This window comes from Bidens hawaiensis, unplaced genomic scaffold (assembly GCF_021521415.1).
Source record: "Bidens hawaiensis isolate Kalapana, Puna unplaced genomic scaffold, B.hawaiensis_p1.1 tig00029003_1, whole genome shotgun sequence".
Taxonomy (NCBI): domain Eukaryota; kingdom Viridiplantae; phylum Streptophyta; class Magnoliopsida; order Asterales; family Asteraceae; genus Bidens; species Bidens hawaiensis.
Window position 1 is genome coordinate 245,483 of NW_027505142.1, and position 21,720 is coordinate 267,202.

The following is a 21,720-nucleotide window of genomic DNA, read 5'->3' on the forward strand; positions in this document are numbered from 1 at the left end:
AACCACGGGGACAAAAATAGCACTTTACTCTTTTTAGTATTTGATACTTAGCTTAAACCAATGGAAGTGCTCAAAACAGGGGAAGGAAAAGTATTTAAATAATGAGGTCTTGGTATTAATTATGAGAAGACTCATTATAGGAAATTGGACAGTATAGAATGGATTTACATTTTCTTCCTTTTTTTTATTTTGTGGTTATGTTTGTTTAGAGTTGTACTAGTATAGAATAATAGAATGTTTTTCTTTTTTTACTTCTAATGCTATTAAGTTTGGTTGAACATGTGAACATGTCTAAAGATCAAATTAATTTGAACTTTGCACGAAACTAATCTCGAGTAATTCACGATCACATCTAATTTATATAGAAATGAAATATCTATCATTAAAATGCATGAAAGATGAATTTTATTTCTTGTTTATGAAATTATATTTAAAATTATGATTATGACCGTGTATGAAATCTAAAACCAAATGACATCAAAGCGACAAAGTATCAGCATAAGATTAAGATCTACTACATTTGTTTTTTAAATAACCTAAATGACCAGACCATAAGACAAAAACTTAATTAAACTTTAATTAAGCACATGGCTTCAAACTTCTAGTCTAGATAACCCAAATCAATACTTCAATAGGTCAAAAGAACATCAATGCATACTATAATATTTCTCAACTAAGTCAACTCTTGTTCTTGAAAAAAAAAGACCAAACACGATCTAAATCACTTAAAAGTTCACCAAGATTTTCTTGGGGACATAAATTACTAGTTTTTTAGGGTAGAGAGGTTGCACCGAGCAGTACCAACATGGACAGTGATCGGGCGGGTCAAATTTGTTGGGTAACGGTTTGGTAAACTTTTGGGTCATTTTTATAAATGTTTGGTCAGATTGATCCACTGACAACTTTTTACCTTAACTTATAAATAACTTGGCTAGTTGTGATTCAAAAGCTGGTTCAAAAGTTGTCGGAGCCGATAGATTTAGTTCAGAAGTTGTTTGAGCCGATGGATTTACGTGGCTAGTTTTGATTGGCTCTAACAATCTCGTCGGCTAAGATGGATTTGGCTCAAAAAGTATCTCCGTCTATTTTGGATGAACATATATGAAATATTCAAATTAAATGGGCCATTTGAGGTTTCTTCCTCCTATATTGGAATATTTCACTATTTTGTCTATAGTATATTAGAATATATAATCCAAATTGACCGTTTATATAAAATGTTAACACTCATTCTATAAGCAATTATATAAAATGTTAACACTCATTCTATATAATCCTACGTGATCGTTTTCCAGAATTATTTGCATTAGAGAAGCATAAAAGATGTTGGGTGTCGGATCGGCTAAAACTGTTTGGGGATCTCTTGGTGTTTTGTTGGCAATGGTCCCGGGTGGAACTGTCCGATACAGAGTTGCAACGGGTGCAGGACATGGAAAATTACCTTGGAACCGTAGCGTCTTTGGAAGGAAATGATAGTTGGAGCTGGAAGCCAGACCAATCGGGTGAGTTCTCGGTTAGTAGTATAAAGAGATGTATCCGGGAGTCGCAAGGTTTACAATCATTTTCATCTTTTCAATGGAATAATTGGGTTCCAATGAAAGTGGGTATTATTGCATGGAGGGCGGCACAAGAAAGATTACCTACCTTGATGGCACTAGCCGCAAGAAACATCCACTTGGAATCTACCCGTTGCCCGCTTTGTGGGGATTATGATGAAACTAGTGATCATCTCTTTGTGTCATGTCAGAGTTCTCAAGTTATTTGGCAGGTTATTGCTCAATGGTGCAAGGTTCCAACCTTATATGCCTTTAGTATTAAGGATCTTTTGGATTTTCATCTCACTATTCAAGGAACAGAGAAGCGGAGGAAGGTTATTCACGCTATGGTGCTTATTACAATTTGGAGTATATGGAAGTTGCGCAATGATAGAGTATTCAATCAAGCGGAAACCTTGCACTCAAAGACCATCGAAGAAATAAAGTCCTTGGGTTACTTGTGGGTAAGATGTAGATCGAAGGAGTCGGATATCACATGGAATTCTTGGAGGAGGTTTGATGTTTTTACTAAATGAAGTTAGTTGTATATGTCTGATTAATAATTTCTTAGTTCCGTGAATTGGTGCTATTTGGTGTATTATGGGGTATATATACTCTTTAGCCGCTGGCTAAGCGGATGAATAAAATTTTTGTTGGTCGTTCAAAAAAAAAAAAACCAATCAAGTTTTGACTTCTTTTGGACCCATGCAGTCAACTTTTGTAAAATTATTGAAGCAATGGCAAGATCTTGGGAACATGAAATTGATTAGTTTAATGGTTTGACTTAATGTTATGTTTTTGTTGCACATTCTTGAGATGCATGAAATGGTGTTTTTTGGGGATGAAAGTTGACTTGGTTTTGTACTTGTTTTGGGGGACAAACATGTAATTTGCAGCTTTGCCCTCTAAAACAAAATCAAACCATAAAGTCGAACCATATTTAAAATATGATGGTGGAAATCCAAGTGAGGAAATGAAGGCCCGTAAAGAAACGAATTCTTGAGATGCATGTGAAAAAGAAATAAAACATGTTTAGGCAATACATTGATTCTTGTTCTTAAATAATTAAAGATTATAATTTAGAGGATATAACTCTAAGGGGTTGTTTGGTAGCCTCTTAATAAAGCTTATTAATGATTTTATCAATAGACAACCTCTGAATCGGTCAGAGTTTGAGTATGTTTGGTTCACGAAAAAAGACGTCTCTTAATGGGTAAAATTCAAAAAAATGTTGAATGAATCAAATACTACATCTTAATCAGTCAAGTTTCTTAATGACTTAGCACCCTAAATGTTTTTGGCCATATATTCATGAATATGTTTTAGATATCATTTTTCCAAAGTCTAATTAAGCAGCATATGGTTTTCTGTTATAATTTGAAGGACTTATTAAACAAAAAGATTATCTTAATATTGTTTTTGCTCTTAATTTCTAAAATCTAGTGGATTAAATTAAAATCTCAAGGCCTGCTAAGAGAACAAGTATACAACGTTTCCAGCCCACAACATTGTCAGCCTACTATGTTTTGGGTTATTCAATTGGGTCTTAAAATAAGTAGGTTTGACTAATAAAACAAAAACTGAAGTGTAATTACAAAAATCTAAACTAAATTCAAATTGAACAAAGAACAATTTGCAGGTAAAAATACATGTCACAAAAGCGTTTACAATATCTTCCTATTTCTATCAAATCTCTAAAAATAATAAAAACGTAAAAATCTTACATTTTCACCCTACATCAGTTCCCTATCTCTATTCTCCATCTCCAAACTGTATGAGAAAGGTATAGTAAAACCCTATATTGGAGGTTCCATTATTCTTCTAAGACTATGTGTTGCCGTTGAAGCTGAACTTCAAATTCATCCAATATAATTGTGCTATGCAGTGCTTATTGGATGTTGAATGACCCTCGCCGAAGCCACCGCTAAAGCCGCATGAGTCTGTTGTGGTTCAGGCGAGTGGTGGCTTCATCGAATTATCTGAATTTTTTTTCAAGTTAAATATAGCATAATAATATAGCTAAAAACTAATTTATATAAAAAAACAATAAAAATCCTAAAAACATAAAAACAAATATATAAATTAAAAAAAAATTAAACTTCCTAAAAATATAAGTCTCATGATAGGCTTGAAAAGCTTCATTTGTAATCATCCAAACATTTTTACAAGTCTCTCAATAATATATTCTTTTATTATGAATAAAATCGAACAAATTAATAAGAAACAGTATAACATTTTAGGTTAGTAAATACATATGGGCGACAAATTACTAAAAAAAAAATCCCATTTGCTTGTTTATAAAACAAAAGACCCAAAAAAAAACCTTCTCTTCTTCATCTCTATCCCATGGTTCATCATCTTTATTTTTTTCTGATTTTTTTATTAAACTAACGAAATTACAAAGATCAAGACCCGACTTTCCTTTCCCCACTTCCAAATTCCCTTTCACTAGCCGCTAGAAGGGTCGCGGCCACTCGCTCGTGCCATCCATCGCGCCACCGTGTTGTGGTGTTCGCCACCGACATGGCTAGCGCCAGCCACTCATGGCTTCGATGAAGCCACCACAACGCATGGTCTAATAATTATCTATTATATTCTTTTATTAGTTGTTAGGGGAAGATATAAAAAAAAAGTAATAGAAGTAGTTTAAACATGTATTATTTAATTGAATAAAGAAATATAGGGGGAATGAAATGTAGGAGGTTATTTTTAAATTGTTCAAATTGTAAGAATACATATGTTATTTAGTTAAACTATAGGAAAGAGATGGGAAGCTAATGTAATTCTTTAAGCCTATGCGATATGTTCTTTATGTGTGATTATTTTTCTTTTAAAAGCTTCGATTTTAATAAAAATTTATCGCTTTTTATTGTTCTAATTATTACGTTAATTTACCAACGCGTTGCAGTGGGGACGCGACGAAAATCGGCTGATATTGGTTTGGATTTCTAAATTCAAAATAAAAGAAAGATTAAGGTTGTTTGAAACTTTATACAAATTGATGGGTTATTTGTGCAACCTTTGAGTGAGGTTGTTTGTATAATAACCTTATGAAGCTGTATAAAGAGTATCATATGAAAACCTTATAAAACTTTCAGGGTACCAAATGAAAACCAACAACGGGCCACCCCCACCGGCCACCGACACCGGTTTATAATATGATGTAGAACATGTATATATGTATATACAAAATAAGGAAGAAATTACAAGTAGCAAACTAGATACAACTAATAGGTTAGTTAAAAGAGATGAAAGAGTGATTTAGTTTCTTGTATTCCATTAAAGTTGTTGAATCCAATCACAAACCCGGCGTACCTGACGTACTTGGCTTGTTTCATAGTAAATTAAGAGGAGCACGCGGTTTAAAAGTGAATTCATATTTCAATTTATTTAATTAAGTTGCTGAAAATAAATCGATCGTGTCATGTGAGTATTATACGTTCAAGCAGAAGACGCCAAAATAAGACATTGCATATATATATCATGTATGCATACTTTCTCTTCTCACCATAAAACACATGCATGATCGATGCATGTGTTGCAAACCCTAATTAACTATACACGTACGTAGAATCTAAAAGCATTAACATCCACATATTCATATATAGTTCATAGTTCAACTTCATTAACACGTACACATACACGTACACATCCATAATTCAAAAATATTTTACATGCATATGATCGATCGATACTTGCTGGGCAGCATAAACCCCAGCTACAGCACGTAGTCACCATATATAGATATTATGTATATATTTATACATAGGGAGAGTATTATCTTTAAAACTTAAGTGCAACCATAACTCCATACGTATATATACTCCCTAGGGATATATCACTAGTTTCTTTGCTAATTTTTCGATAACACCACGAGCTGATCGATCCAGCTCTAAATCTAGTTCGGTATGAGTTTAAACGGAGGCTTGACAAACGTTGGTGCAGGATCCGGTCGCCCATAATCTTTTGTATTAGCCCTTAGAAGCCTCTCGTGAATTATACCATCCCTCTCTAAAACTTGATCATCTTCTAGATGTAAAGATTCCTATGTATACATATACACACATAAACTTATATGATAAAAAGTCATGAAATATAAATATTATGTACAAAAATTGAACTTATAATCAATTACCTGATTTTGATCAGTTGCACCAAGTTTCACCATTGGAATGGACGAACCGCAACGTGCTGTTTCATATATGAACATGGTCAAGAATGATTCATAGACAACTCAAAAACATGTGTTCATAAAGATTAGTGTAAAGAAGAAAAGATAAGAAATTGATGAATATATTTCGAACCTGCGAATGATGATGATACAAGTGAGGCTACAATGAGAAGGGTTAGGAGAAAAATCTTGTAAACCATGTTTGGTTTCTTTAGCTTGATTGCTTCTCTCTCTTGAGATCTTTTTGGATTAAAGGATTCAAGAAATGATGCAAACTTTGTATCTTCTATACAAAGGGTGGGGTGGGGTGGGGGGTTATAGATAAAGTTAATTAATTAATAATTAATAACAGTAGTGGTGTTGGGGATAAGACCTAATTAAGAAATGGTAGTTTAATGTAAAGAATCCTGACATAATGCAATGCTTTATCCTATGCTTAACTTTTAGATTAAATTTAAAACCTAAAAGGTGAGAAGAAACCACTTTGCTGTTGTTGGGGGCACTAAGTCCAAAGGATTAGTGGAAATTTAAATCTATATATAAAAGATTAATTTAATGTCTTAATGGGTAATGGACCCCTAATACAAAGTGTGAGCAATAATATTATGTCCTTTATTATCTTTTGATTGGGTAAAGAGGTGAGACTTGAACCTAAAATTGCGTGGACTTGAAGTCTAAAGTAGCCAAATACGTTGTTGGTAAGAGTTTCTTTTCATTATTTGTTTATTTATTTGTTTGATTGATTTCACTCCATGGATCTCTAAACACAAGCAATCAATTAAGGTGTTTGTACCTTTTTCATTAATTATAAAAACTATTGTTGCATATAGATGAGTAAAGCATATTTGCATTCTTTTTGATAATCTTAGAGACTAGCTAGAAGATATTTATTTCAATTAATGTAGTAATGTATAAACAACGCTTAAATTCGCTTTCATCTTGACCTTTTTCAATGATCGAGGGCTCAAGATAAACAACTTCGAATTGCTCGAGATGAGTGTGCATATTTAACATGTACGTACGTTTGCGTCGAATAATGAAGTTTGTAGGGTAGATATTTCGTAAAAAGACGAGCCATGTTAGATGACAAGGATCCTTTTGGGTATTCAATTGTTTCGTGTGAAGCATAACACACAATGTTAACAAATTAACTGGTATGAAGTGTAGCTTTTGTTCATAAGGTGCTACTTGCTAGGGGAATGTCTAGGATTTAATTGAAAACCATTAATGTAAAAAAGTTATGATATTTGGTTACCGAGAGTGATTAGATGAGACATAGATACTCGAGTGGTGTTTACTTGGGCTAGTGATCAATATAGGAATGTGACATTAGGATCGGGTCATATGGATGTGAGCTATATTTGGGAGTGCCCAACCGACAGTGGAATTTTATTTATGGACAAGTGTCTGTCATGTCTTCAAGTTCTAAGTTCTAACTCTTTGAGTATCTCTCATTATCGGACACCTATATCCCTGCCCCTCTCATCTTCTCTCGGACATATAAAAGCATTATGTAGTTTTTTTTAATTTATGAAACCATAGATTTTTCCTTAAACCGCGTACATAGCACGGTCATATTAAAGTATATTGGTGGTTTAAGACGATAATTCAAACTAAAAACAAGAACGGGAATGCTTTTTAGGTTTGAAAGTACGTTGTATAAAAGTTCCATGTAACACATTTTGTTGAAACCATTATGTAGGTGCTTTTAGGTTGAAGTTTTTCCTTATAATATATGTAGCAACCATCAAAACATTTTGTGAAAACGTTACAACTCTTCGTGGGAAGCATGTTAATCGGAGGTTAGAAACATCGATGGTTCTTCAGTTACGAAAGCAATAACTCTATTACTATTAACAACTATACATCCCTCAACAGTAACTTAGTTACCACCGATGATATATTGGCATGCCATAAACAACTGTGTTTTTTATGATTGTCTATGTTGTTAATTAACACTTACTAATGTACACTTATGCAAATAGTAGTTGCTACAACTTGTAGTCACTAAAAACGTTCATAACCCGTTCCTTATATTTTGTGAGGGTTTTTTTGCAAATTTTAGGATATGATTGGGTATGACTATGAGTCTAGGATAGAGAAAGTGTTTCGTAGGAAATTTAAATGTGAGAATACACTGTTTTATTCCACCGTATAATTTTTAAATATTTTATAAAAGTTATGAGTGGAGAAAAGAGAAAAAAATAATAATAACGATATAAAAGATATTATTTAATTGAATAATAGAGAAAAATATGATAATTTTTAATGTAATTATATAAATATGTACATGGAATGGGCTGGAGAGTTAGTTTTTTTTATCATAATTATAACTTATGAGATAACTAGCTATGGAGCTACCACTAAATATCTAAAGAGTAAAGATCAGCTCATACAACTTTTCAACAATCGTGCAAATACAAAACAACTACATGTTACAAATACGTGACAATGGCCTTGAATCTGCCAAAGGGAACAGTGGCCCTTAGGAACTCCTTGGTCACTATGGGGATGTGCCGTCTTAAACCACCAACTTTGTTGTGCCATAAATCATAATAGTCACAGGGGACAGTGGCCCCTAGGAACTCATATGGGCATTTCACATATAGTAAGTTATATTGATGTTTATTATAGTTCCACTTTCGTCATAAGTTTATAACATTGCACTAAAATGAGAATGCTAAAACTAAAATCTCACGTGACAAATGAAATTTCTATAGCACAACTGCACAAGCTCAATATACATCATTCAAGCAAAAAAGCTAAAACATTTTCATGGTTTGCTAGATAATTTGATAAGTTAAATTCTTCTTTTCAGGTTAATTAAAATGCAGCTGACCAACATGTTTATCAACTGTTACGATAAATCAGATTAGGTTTTGTATTTCTTTTTTGTACAATACGCCTAAGTGACATGAGCGTGATAGGGGTACTTTAAAGATAAGTTTTCTTATTTTAATTTCCTTTACCCGTACACACATTTATCTCTTTTTCTAATGTGGCTTATATTTATTTTTATCGTAATTCTTTTAAATGTAAGTGTTCAAATTTAAAATGTTCATGGAATTTTAAGACGAACGGAGAAAATTACTGAATAAATTTTGTCAGTTAAAACGAAAAATATGTTAAATGTTTAATTTATTTACTCTATAATCAAATACATATTTGACAATAATTTAAAACTGGATACTTAAAAAAAAGTCTTGTGTACATAAAACTTTATTTGCTAAATCAAGCTTAAAAAACTTGCGTGCATCATCAAAAAGATAAGTAAAGAATTAGCATTATCAATTTGGTTCCAGACGAAGTTTAACTTAACCAACACAACCTAGCTTTATGAAAGATAAACAAGTAAAGTAAACCATTTTTTTAACAGCGGTTGAAACTACCCTCGATACCGGAGGAAGCTTTTCTGAGACATGATGTCAACCGTCCATACCGATTTTGACGTTTCACGTCTGACTCACCCAGGAACACGATCAATTAGAAATTAAAGCCCATTGGTGGGAAAACCCAAGAGCCCCTTGAGTTTGCTTTCAAACTTAAGACTATAAGAGATCTCAAGTTTAACCATCATCCCCATGCCAGTGGACCGGAAAATCAATTACAAAGCAAACCATTAAACCATCTTGATGAAAGATAGGTAAAGAATTAGCATTATGAATTATAAGTTAGGTTGAGTTCTTGGGATGGGTTAATTAATAAAGGTTCTAATGTTCTATAATGGATGGTAGTGCAGTATTACCTGAAATATCTCAAAAGGCAACTAGTGGCCACTTTAGAAACATTAGGGTTTATGTTTTGTCTTTTAATTTATGAGCTAGGGTTGCTAAAAGATTTAAAAATAATTAGTGGGATTTTCAAAGGGTTTAAAATTTGGATGGTTAGTCATTAGTGCTTTCAATAATACATATGGACAAAGACTTGGCACCAAATACCACTGAGATGACACTGATGGAGAATAAAGATGCCACCCTCTTCATTATTATTATTTTTTTTCAGTCTTTTCTTTTCTATTAAAGCAGTTTTGGACAGCTCCACGCCTCCCAAAAACAGAAAAAGACTTATGAATAAAAATTTGATTTGATATAAATATAACGAATTTGCTATGATCAGTGATTTTTGATATTTTAAAATTTTTATGTTAATATAAGTTTTAATTTTGTATTTTTTTTTTACTCTATATGTATCACCTACATAATATAACGCACCATTCTTGATGTTACAACTAAGGGGGTGTTTGGCTAAGCTTATTTTTTTTGCTTATTGCTTTTTGGAGAGACAAAATGTCCAAAATGCCCATTCAAAAAGCAAAAAAGCTTCAATTTAGTGCTTTTAGATGCTTTTGGAGGGGCATTTTGAACATTTTGCCCCTCTAAAAAATAATAAGTAAAAAAAATAAGATCAGCCAAACACCCTCTAAGGTGGGTTGAAACATAAGACAATGTACGCATGTGGGTGTGGAGGGTATGTAATCTTTTCATTTATCTTTCTACTTTATATTTAAATCTCTCTCAGTAATATCATGTGATCTGATCCAATAGCTAATGGTTAGAAAGATTGCAGTGAAAAATAAAAGTGAAGTAGACAAAATGATCCACAAAATGATTCACAAGCCCAATCACAAGATTTATAGTTACAACTTACAAGTTACAACCTCCAATTTATAATCTTTAATCAAAAAAGATGTTTTCTTTCTTTGGGGTCACATGGGCTAAAAAGGCCCACAATTCTGTTTATGTGAAAAAGGGGAAGCAGACATATGCAGAGGTTCACACAGAACCCGGTTAACCAGTTTCTAACCGGTTCGTACCTAAAACTGTAACCGGTTACTAACCGGTCCAATCGTAACCAGTTACTTTAATAACCGATCCTAACCGACGGTTAGTAACCAGTTTATATTATTGATTTCATAACCAGTTAACCGAACCGGTTAACCGATTTTTTATTATAAACTGGTTTTTTTCGGTTATTAACTAGTTAACTGGTTCGTTCTAATCGGTCAAAACCGTTTCTCAAACCGGTCAACACCGGTTAGTAACCGACCCGAAAAACCGGTCTAACCGGTTAATTCCCGAAAAAAAAATACCCAATTAGCATATCAACCGATTAATTGTTAACATGTTAACCGATTTGTGCACCTCTAGGCATATGGGCCTTCATGTCCATCACTTGGTTTTGCACCACCATATTTACACTTTTTCCCACCAAAGCAAAGTCAAGCACTGAAGTCAAGTTTCATCCCAAAAATACAATTTCATCCAACTCAAGAACCAGTGCCAATAACAACACAAATTTCGTGCATGCGTTTGTCCGTTAAGCTTTTATGTGAATGAACCAGACCGGACGTGACCTTGTTGGTGTTCGTACATTAAGCTTTTTTCGGATAGATGGACAGTTCATGAACAATTTACTCTTTTTAAGGAATTGAGCGTGTTCATGTTTGTATGTGTCGGTTCATTAATAATATTGGCCTTTCAAAAAAAATGCATCCGTTCGTTAATATTGTTAACTGACACTAACGGAAACAAATGTTACGATACACTAAAGGACACTATATTAATTTGAGATTAATAATAACTGAATTAACACAAAATCACTCAAAAATAGAGAAGGACATCACATAATATCTTAAAAATAAAGGCTTAACATAGTAGTCATGAGCATAATTATAGATCTATATCAAAACAGTAACAGTAAAATATAAAGAAAAATTGCAATAGTAAAATTCTAAATTCTAATAAACCAAAATAGATATGTAAATGAACGTAATCGGACGAACATAAACGTTTCATTAATGAACATTAGTGAACGAACTTTAACGATGCCATGGTCCGTGAACAGGTGTGATGGTTCACTAAAACCACTTTGATTCACATGTGGAACTCACAAATAGGTGCATTGTTTTACGAACAGTCATCATAGTTCATGAAGGGCTTCATGTTGACTATAAACATGACGTCCCGCTCCATTTCATTTTTCTTCATCTTGTTTTCAACATAACTATAACAAAAATTCTACCGACAATTCCTTCCATTTTAGAGAAGAATTACAAACAATCTTGTTATAGACACAAGATTTTAGTAAACCTAATACCTTGATTCCCATCTCGTTGTGCAAAAGCTGGTTAACAAATGTTGGGAGGTAATTTGCTAATAAACAACGCACACACGTTAAAAAAACTAAGGGTGGCGAAACTGTTTTAAAGATAGAGATCACTCGCCTTAACGTAATACGTAGCAAAATCATACACATCAAAAGCCTGAAAAAGTTAAGCTTGTTGTCTTCCGTATCTTGTTATGTTTTCCTTAATAGTACTTTACTTATACAATGTTAAATCACACGTACAATTAGGCAAAAAGTTAAGCTTGTTGTCTTCCGTATATCTATTTTCTTGATACTTTTAGGGACGTTGTGTCTACTCTGAATCTTGATTGCATGCTAGACCTAAAGGTGATTGCATTGAAAGCTCATAATGTATAACACAATCCAACAATACAAATTTTGTTATAGTATATAAATAACCCATCCTTTATAAACCGGAAATTATGTTTCTCAATTATAAAAAGGTCTTCCCTTGTTATTTATATATCTATTATCGTTTCAACGTTTCGCTGCTGTTATCATGAGGATAAGAAAACCTAAAACAACAACCTTAATTTTCGCTTATCCGCATGACTACAGCAGCGATCGTTGAATAACAACAAAATGACTATAAATACATCATCAACAAAAACATGATTACCACTTTATATAGGAAGAGGTTTTTTCTAGCTTGCAATCAAGATTCAAAGTCCACATAATTCCACAAAAATAACATAATAATTTAACATATCTAGGGACATACATATAACGCCTGAACATATTCAAATATTCAATAGAACAACATGAAAAATAAAATACCATGATTCATGAAAAACAAAAACAAAACCGAATATGAATTCCCACATGATTAGCTTACGATTTTGCAATTCGATATGAACATCAAGAAAAGGGGTGAGATTTTGATTATTTTGATCTTTTAGTGTATACGAATTGTGGGGAGAGATTTAAGACGAGATATTGGCATTTAATATGGGATAACAAACGAATTTAAAAAATATATATATTTAAATAACATCGCGCCTAGCTCTCAACTGTATTTTAACAAACTTTCAAATTGAGTTTAGGACATTGACACAATTACCCCTTTTACTTTTAAAAGTTACAAAACGAATCTTATACTTTCTAACACATAGCAATACCCCTCCCTTAACAAAATCCTTTACCACAAGGATGTATTACACGTGTTACAAAGTAAACTACTACAACAGGAAGTCAGGAAAACGTGATAAGAAATCATGACAATTTTCCCATGTAGCGTAGGGGTGTTCTTCGGGTTTCGGGTTGTTCAGGTTTGAGCTCAAAACAAATTGACCCAAGAACCGACCCAAATAAGTTTGGTTTGTTCGGTTTCGGGTTGAACGGGTCGGGTAAATTCGGGTCGGGTTTCAGGTTTAACCCGTTAAAAAAATTATCCACCTTTAACAATAGCATAAATTAAAAACCCATATTCCAAGCCGTTATGAAACCATAATATACAGCCATATTCAACAATAACATATATTGTTTAGCAAAACATAAAATTTATCATATAGCATGCATTAGACGGGATGAAGGAATGTTGTAGCATGTGGATCAATACTTGTGTAAATTGAATAATCATGCTCAATACATATTGGTTTAAATACTATATTATTTAAGTTTTTGAATTGAAGATACATTCTCAAAATGCTTTATGGTAATTAATGCATTAAGATGTGATAGATCCAATATTAATTGGAGTCTTGAGAACAGCCTAACAAGAATACATTAAGATGTGATAGATCCGATACTTCACCGCTAAACTACCCTATAAAAATTAAGGATACATGCATCAATGTACTATACTTCGGGTTATTCGGGTCAACCAAAATTTGGGTATTTCAACCCAAATACCGATCCGAATAATTTATCTCGGGTTCGATATAAGAGTTTAATCGGTTCGGGTGAATTCGGGTTGGGTTATTTGGGTCTCGGTTCGCTTCAGATCGGCTTCGTTATTCGAGTTTAAGAATGTGCGATAGCCATTCGAAAAACGAGTTTAAGAACAAGAAATATAATTAAATAAGATAACTGTAGCTTAGACTATAGGAAAATGAAAATCAACACATTCAGTTTTTTGTTGAACAAAATGATAATCATCTTCGGTATGTTTTGTTCTAGAAAGGAATAGACACAACGCCCAAATTATCAAATGCAAAGGACATAAGATGTTGATCTTGTTAACAAAAATCAATGTATAGCCAAAAAGATTAAATTGGTATAAACTCTGAACTGTATTCTTTAATTTTTTGAACAAGAATCAATGTAGTGCCAAAAAGGTTTTTATACACTTTTAAGCAGCATAATTGGTTTCAGTAATGTGGGGAAAAAAATGGGATACACTAGCCTTGAATCTCCAACACCATATTTACACTTTTGCTCACCAAATTAACTTTCAGCCCCAGAAACCACCATTTTATACATCTCAAGAATCTGCACCAAAAACAACACATTGTGTCACATTTTATAATATTACACATATTGGTCCAAAATAAAGTCAAGTTACAGAAAATGGGTTGATATGATGAGGACATATATACCATTGTGGATGTGCGGGTTCTTTCTAAATTCGTAAGGACGGGATATATGTTCTCAAATGCAGTGTAAATTTCATCTCTGACCTGAAAAAGGTCAATATAGAATTAAATAAAACGCTATTAGATAACAAAAAGCTTAAAGGTGGTTAAAACGTCAACAGACCTTCGCTCCCGTGAGAACAATTTTCCCTGAAACAAAAATCAGGAGAACAATCTTTGGTTGTTTCATTCGATAAACAAGACCTGGGAATAATTCGGGTTCATACTGTATGAAGAAGCAGAAATGATAACATATCAGAAAATGATAATAATGATAATATTTTAGAGGTGGCCTTTTCGGCCTGTTTATAATAATGGCTGAAAGTCAAACAAGATTGTGAACTCACGGTTGAAAAGGCGCCATGAGAAGAAGCAAGGCTCTCGAGTCTAATGGGAAATTGCACGTCGCATGAGCCAACAATATTCTGAATCTTGAAATCCTACAACAAACAATAGGTTGGGATAAAATGTATAAAAAGAGAAAATATGCAGTATGAGAGATTAGTATATACTAAATATGAATAAGGCTACCTTAAATTTTTCTGGGAATCCAAGTTTTTGAATAATCCGAGCATACTGAAGAACCAACAATTTGCACAAGGCAATAAGGATAACCTTCCATTCTAAAATGTCATATGAAAGTAGCAAAGTTTTGAATTTTGCAAAATTTGCAGCTGGAATGGCCCATTTGCCTATTTTCATTTCTACAGAAGATATAATGTTGACTTTGGTCAACTAGAGTTTCACAATCACTATGACTAAACATATGTTGTGGTAAGTAATAATGAGTGGTCTTTTACATTAAATTTTTAATTCATCCCATTATTTATTTTAAACAACTAACATTATTTAAATTTCATTATTCAACAATTAATTGCTTTTAACAATGTATATTAACTATTTCTAAAAATTACTTATCATCCGAAAAGGCGATCCTTATGAGACCAAAAATATTATTTTTTAAAACAACTAAAAGTTCAGAAATGCTTTTTAGCAATACTGTGTATTTCATTTGTCTAAAAAAACTAACGGATACAAGTTATGGGCTTGAAATAACCTTGCGTGCGGCCAGTTTGGACTGCTGTTCACTCTTGGCTCCTGTACATACCTGCAGCAATAAGGTCAAAATGGTCAAAACATATTTGTTCCGTTTTCCTAAAAGATACTCGTACAACGTTAAAACAGGCTTACTATTCTCCCAGAAGCAAAAACAAGAGCTGTTGTCTTCGGCTCTTTAATTCTCATTATAACTGCGGTGAATCGCTGAATAACAATAATAATAAACATATAAACAACAAAGAAAGACTTTCCATGATTGGAAAACATAATATCTGGTTTAAAAAGAAAGGGCTTTCTTTATATACCTTTGGATTGTATTCGGCATTGCGGGCCTGTAATGCAATTGTCTGTAGGTCCAATTCACACTCGAGATTCACAGTAGAGACAACATTCCTACAATTTTCAAGAAAACAAAATACACAAAATTTACAAGTGCAAAAGTAATACAGTAACAGAAATTATAGACTTATGATAGATTCACTTCTTTAGATTTTTGCCTTTAATACTATAGAAGAACTGATAGGTTGCAACTAGTCTGATGCATTGCTCAAGATATCAAAAGGGTTATTAGTACACTACCTGTCTTAATGTTTCCATTGGGGTATTATTATTATTATTATTATTATTATTATTATTATTATTATTATTATTATTATTATTATTCTACCACCACCACCACTATTACAATTATTATGAAAATTTTAAAAGTGTAAAACTAGTATTGCAACACAGAATCAAGAATTCAAAGTGAGTGATTACAACATATACATGTATAATGATCAATTTTCTGTCTCAAGGCTATTTGAATCCACAATTCAAGAAATAAATTGTGAATGCGTGAAACTATGAACATCAAACACAAGGAATATACATGGGAAAGAGATCAAAAATACTCACTGAAGTGCAGGAACGATAATTCCAGATGGGTTACTACTACTCACTGAAAGATCTTCTGCCATGATTGAATCCCCTTTTACTGTTTGTTTCTTGTACATTAATCACATTATTAACCATTAGGGTTCTTGAAAATAATAAACCACTATAAAAGAAATAATTAAAACCCAAATTAATATCTCTCTCAAGAAGACCTCACCTATAATTCGGCTTCAACTTTGCGAAAACACAATCTAGGAATAAATGGCGGCGAAGTTTTGAATTCGCTTACTTAATATGATTTTAATTGCCGAAAGAAAAGAGAGTGGGTTTCTGCATATTTATAGCCTTCCATGGATACATGGTCCTTTTTATTAATATTTTATTTGATAAATTACACGTGTCATCCTTTTTTATATTTGATAAAAACAGAAAAAAAAGTCTTAGATTTTCATAAGAACGTGTGTTGTGTATGATGTTTTTATAGGGGCGTTATGTGTTATGTCGAGGCACGTTATCATAGGGCATGATACACAAAAGGGGTTTAGTGGATAATGTTTCTCACATTATTATTATTATTATTAACACCCCAAGCGCATTGGGGGCGTTTTGGGTGGTTTTGAGTGTGGAAAGCGCCCCACTATGCATTGTCTAATGGTTATCCTATACGAAAGGACCACGAGTCACGACCGGGACAAATGAACCAAAGACCTCATTCTGTAAGGATGGGTCATTAGACATAGGCGAGTCAAAGGGATTTTTTTAAACATTGGCGAGACGACGTGATTTTTGAAAGTGATTAGACAAAGAAACCGTTTGCCCGCAAAGTTAAAAGTTGTCGGACTTATTTCTATAACTTTGGGTTTATGGATATTATATTAACATAATCTATTCTACTCATATTTTGTTTTTCGCATATAACTTTTAATGTAAGTAATTTTATAATATTTCGAATGCACCATTACAACGTCCTTATTTTAATCTACGCGTCGCCATAAATTGTATACAAAACTAACCAAGTCAAATCTATATTAAACGTAGAATGCAAACAGAGACATCTCCTTGAGATGGCACGTGCCCTTAATTTGAAGCCAACTTGCCCTAAAACTTTTGGGGAGAATGCATATTAACGGCCACTCACGTTATTAACGGCCTAATCGTGAAGGAGTGGCATCGGCCCAACATGAAGAGCCCATTTTCTCCATCCATTGAGAACACAACTGAAGAAGAAATAAACCTCATCCAAGAAGAAACACTGCATGATTCTTTGAACCATGTTGAACCAACTAGAGGAAAAAGAAACATAATGAAACCGAAACGTTCGGCACCGATTACTATGTGAAGCTTCCCCTGTTGGTAGACCATGTACAACCAGCTTCAAATCAAGAATCCACTATGGTACATCCTTTAACTATTTGTTACATATGATAAGTTCTCAAATGCTCACAAAGCTTATTTTGTTGGGAATTACCGAGTCGACTTATGGCTATTGCGTGGAGCGACTTGAGATACAAGAAACCGGTTATCTTGGCGTGCAAGTAATCGGGTTATTTATGGATAATTATTTATGAAAAATCTATTTTAAATTTAGATGGAGATAATTGTCATGTTTATTTCAGGGTTAGGCTAAATGTACCCCCCTGGTTGCTTGTCATACCCCCCTTGGAAAAACTAACTTTCATATTAACCCTTGAAATCATATAATTACCAAATTAGCACAAAAGTAAGGATTTAATATTATTTTTTTACAAGTTGCGTTTTCTTTTTATGATTTCGAGTTTAGGGTTTCGGTTTTAGGGTTTAGGGTTCGGTTTCTTGTTTCGGGTTTAGGGTTTTGATTTTAGGGTTTAGGGTCTAGGGTTCGGTTTCGGGTTTAGGGTTCGGTTTCGGGTTTAGGGTTTAGGGTTCCGTTTCGGGTTTAAGGTTTAGGGTTCGGTTTCGGGTTTAGGGTTTAGGTTTTAGGGTTTAAAGTTTCGGGTTTAGGGTTTAGGGTTTTGGGTTTTTGGTTTATTTTGTAAAAGATAAGTGGTAAAATAAGGATATTATAAATACATATACTATTAAAATTTAAAAAAGATATTATAAATATTTATAATATTAAAATTTAAAAAGATATTATAAATATTTTTAATATTAATATTAGAAAAATAAATTAATAGTAATACTTGATAGTTTTTAGTTTGATATATGTAGTGGAGGTTATCAAATAAAAGTAATGTTGTAGGGACTAATATGTATATAAATAATGTTATGAGCTAATTGTAATTTATGTAATAAGTTCATGGGGGGTATATTTAGTAAAAATGGAGCAAGGGGGTACGTTTAGCAGCACCCTTATTTTATTGTATCCTAAATATATTCTGATGTGTTTAGGTTAGTCTATACACATTCAACTTTTTATTGAAAAAAATTGAAAATCGTCTTCAGTGTGTGTTGTTCTAGCATGGAATATACACAACGCCCAAATTATCAAATGCAAAGAACAGAAGATGTGGATCTTCTGTTAACAAAAATCAATGCACAGCCAAAAGGATTAATTGTTATACTCTCTATAATCTTCACTTGATCCAAAATCAGTATCTATCAATGTATAGCCAAAAAGATGTTTTGCATTAGCCTTCATTTCTCACGTCGATGTCCACCACCATTTCACGCATCTTCGAGAATCTGCACATAAAACAACAAATCGTGTCACAAAATTTGAGGCACGAACTAGTCGTCTCATGTTTCCATAATGTTTTTCTGCATCACTGCTTCTCTAATTTTACACACATTGGTCAAAAATAAAGTCAAATTACAAAATATATGTTGATATGATGAGGACATACCATTGTAACTTTTTTTCTAAATTGAGTAAGGACAGGATATATGTTCTCGAATGCAGCATAAGTTTCATCTCTGGCCTGAAAACGGTCAATACAGAGTTAAAATCAGAAAAAAAAAATAAATAGATAAAAAGAACTGTTTAACAATAAAAAGCTTAAAGGAAGTGAAAAGATCAACACACCTTGGCTCCCGTGAGAACAATTTTCCCCGAAACAAATATCAGGAGAACGATTTTTGGTTGTTTCATTCGATATACGAGACCAGCGAATAATTCCCGTTCATACTGTATGAAGAAACAGATATAACAAATCATAAAATAATGATACAGAGGTGGCTTTTTCAGCCTATTTAAAATCATGGGTTGTGTTTTAACGGGTCAAGCTGAAAGTCAAACGAAAGCCTATTTTTATGCAACATTCTAAAGCCTTTTATTCTAAGATTTTAATTTTAATTGTTGAACTTTTTTCCTATTTGTTTACTGAGAAATGCACAAGTATGATATTGGTCATAACTAACACAATAAGTCAATAATTATTTTTTGTTTTAAAAACAGGCAAAAAAGTGCTAACGAGTCAACTCAACCTAGTCTGACCCGTTTAAACACAAACCCATTTTGACGATGTTGCGAACTCTAGTGGAAGATTGTTAACTCACAGTTGAAAAGGCACCGTGTTGATTAGCCAGTCCTTCAAGCCTAATGGGAAACTTTACGTCACATGAACCAACAATATTCTGAATTTTGAAATCCTACAAAACACAATAAATCGGGTTAAATGAATATAAAGCATACATTAATAAGAATAATGATGGAATTTATGACAGAAAAGTTACCTTAAACTTGGCTGGGAATCCAAGTTTTTGAATAATCCGAGCAAACTGCAGAACCAGCATACGCAAAAGACGATAAGAACAAAATACATTGGTGATGAAACAAAATAGCTTCCATTCTAAATTTATTTAATTATAAGACTAAAAGTTCGAAACAAATTTGATAAAAAGAACCTTGCGAGCGGCCAGTTTGGACTGATGTTCACTCTTGGCTCCTGTACATACCTGCAGCAGTAAGGTCAAAATGGTCAAGACATGTTTGTTCCTATTTCCTTAGTGATATACTCATACAATGCTAAATCAGACTTACCATTTTCCCAGTACGAAAAATTAGAGCTGTTGTCTTGGGTTCTCGAATTCTCATTATTATTGCAGCGAACCGCTGAATAATAACAATTATAAATCCTTGATTTCCAGTTTATTATAAAGGAAGCGTTTTTTTATACAGAATACCTTTGGATTGTATTCCGCATTGCGAGCATGCAATGCAATTTCCTTTAGATCAAGGGTACAATCCAGATTGACAGTAGACACAACGTTCCTACAAGTATCAAGAAAACAAGCACATCAAAATTCACAAGTGCAGATTAATATTACAGTATGTCAGTATTGAAGAATGCAGATTAATAGATTTATATTTTCATTAAATTTTTTTCAAACTATCTATGCCTATTATATATTTATATGTGTGTGTGTGTGTTTATATTACACTTCCGTGTCCTTTTCGTGCATGATTAAATCTCTTTTAGATCTAGCTTGCAATCAAGATTCAAATTTGCAAGATTCTCGTTCGTACAAAATACACCGATAATCAAAGTTGTAAGATACTCATTAAAGCCCAAAGTAAGTTAATGCAACATATATATTATTATTTTTAACGATAAATTTCTTACTTCCCGAGCGTCCACATAAATCCCCAAAAGTAACATAATAATATTACAGATTCAGAGGAAACAAATCAAGCACTCACAAAACATGTTAAGTTATTATGAAAGCATTAATTAAACGATTTGAAAAACTAGGTTTTCTATATATAATGTTAAAGGTAATAAGAAAACTACTTACTGAAGCGTAGGAACAATTCCGGACGGGTGCATAGAGAGATCAACTTGATCAGCCATTAATAATACCTTTACTGTTTTAAAACAAATTTAACGTTAATAAATTCGTTGATTTTATTCAAGAGTTCGATTTTAGCGATTTAGGGTTCTTTAAAACACAATTAACAATATCAAATTAATTGACCATTAATGGAGTATTAACGGCTACGATTAGATGACTGAATGAAGTCTAAGATACGATCGCAATAGGTGCAACTTGCAAGGGGTTTAATAAGAGGCGTGAAATTTCGAATGTGGTGACCTTTAATACCAACAGATGGGGTTTGTATATTTAGAGTTCCCAAAATACCCTTTTGAGACTTCTTGGTACTTGTTAAATAGAGGGTATGATTGTAAATTCGATGTGATTGTATAGATTTATGATTTTGGGTTTTCAAAACTTGGGCTGATGATCTAGTTAGATGTATATGGGCCGTTACATGATCATGCTATGTAAAAGTAAGTTTAGCCGTTTAGGGGTTAGAATTTAGTAAAAAAAATTATATTATACGGCTAACAAATCTTTCAAATAGGCTACTGGCAAAATTCATTGCATCGGGTTACACTCACCAATCACCTCCGAACCGAGGAAAACCCTCACCTAGGGCCGACGCCCGGCGGACACTCGC

The 21,720-nt window shown here is 33.0% G+C and overlaps 3 protein-coding genes across 3 annotated transcripts; all 3 read right to left on the bottom strand.

The window, feature by feature from the left end:
• Window positions 1–5,174: 5,174 nt before the first annotated feature.
• Window positions 5,175–5,993, bottom strand: LOC143611039 (protein CASPARIAN STRIP INTEGRITY FACTOR 1-like). The gene is made up of 3 exons (XM_077085355.1): window positions 5,840–5,993; window positions 5,671–5,726; window positions 5,175–5,580 (listed from the first exon to the last, which is right to left on the bottom strand). Exons 1-3 carry the CDS (start codon window positions 5,904–5,906, stop codon window positions 5,434–5,436), a joined length of 270 nt encoding a protein of 89 aa, XP_076941470.1. The 5' UTR covers window positions 5,907–5,993; the 3' UTR covers window positions 5,175–5,433.
• A 7,906-nt stretch (window positions 5,994–13,899) lies between these two features.
• LOC143611052 (TATA-box-binding protein-like) lies at window positions 13,900–16,423 on the bottom strand. Its single transcript, XM_077085367.1, has 8 exons — window positions 16,362–16,423; window positions 15,770–15,857; window positions 15,597–15,668; window positions 15,463–15,513; window positions 14,937–14,981; window positions 14,753–14,845; window positions 14,530–14,631; window positions 13,900–14,450 (listed from the first exon to the last, which is right to left on the bottom strand). Exons 1-8 carry the CDS (start codon window positions 16,421–16,423, stop codon window positions 14,172–14,174), a joined length of 792 nt encoding a protein of 263 aa, XP_076941482.1. The 3' UTR covers window positions 13,900–14,171.
• A 2,537-nt stretch (window positions 16,424–18,960) lies between these two features.
• On the bottom strand, window positions 18,961–21,301 carry LOC143611053 (TATA-box-binding protein 1-like). Its single transcript, XM_077085368.1, has 8 exons — window positions 21,057–21,301; window positions 20,445–20,532; window positions 20,302–20,373; window positions 20,166–20,216; window positions 19,995–20,039; window positions 19,818–19,910; window positions 19,343–19,446; window positions 18,961–19,240 (listed from the first exon to the last, which is right to left on the bottom strand). The coding sequence occupies exons 1-8, from the start codon at window positions 21,110–21,112 to the stop codon at window positions 19,132–19,134; spliced, it is 618 nt and encodes a 205-aa protein (XP_076941483.1). The 5' UTR covers window positions 21,113–21,301; the 3' UTR covers window positions 18,961–19,131.
• Window positions 21,302–21,720: the final 419 nt, after the last annotated feature.

Excerpts from the sequence above, each read along its gene's own strand:
- LOC143611039 (XM_077085355.1), bottom strand. The coding sequence starts at position 5,906 with ATGGTTTACAAGATTTTTCTCCTAACCCTTCTCATTGTAGCCTCACTT. Across the intron at positions 5,727-5,839 it reads TGTATCATCATCATTCGCAG|CACGTTGCGGTTCGTCCATT; the intron begins GTTCGAAATATA and ends TATATGAAACAG. Across the intron at positions 5,581-5,670 it reads GTGCAACTGATCAAAATCAG|GAATCTTTACATCTAGAAGA; the intron begins GTAATTGATTAT and ends ATGTATACATAG.
- LOC143611052 (XM_077085367.1), bottom strand. The coding sequence starts at position 16,423 with ATGGCAGAAGATCTTTCAGTGAGTAGTAGTAACCCATCTGGAATTATC. Across the intron at positions 14,982-15,462 it reads CCAAACTGGCCGCACGCAAG|TATGCTCGGATTATTCAAAA; the intron begins GTTATTTCAAGC and ends TTGGTTCTTCAG. Across the intron at positions 14,846-14,936 it reads GATTCCCAGAAAAATTTAAG|GATTTCAAGATTCAGAATAT; the intron begins GTAGCCTTATTC and ends TGTTTGTTGTAG.
- LOC143611053 (XM_077085368.1), bottom strand. The coding sequence starts at position 21,112 with ATGGCTGATCAAGTTGATCTCTCTATGCACCCGTCCGGAATTGTTCCT. Across the intron at positions 20,533-21,056 it reads GGAATTGTTCCTACGCTTCA|GAACGTTGTGTCTACTGTCA; the intron begins GTAAGTAGTTTT and ends TGATACTTGTAG. Across the intron at positions 19,911-19,994 it reads GATTCCCAGCCAAGTTTAAG|GATTTCAAAATTCAGAATAT; the intron begins GTAACTTTTCTG and ends TGTGTTTTGTAG.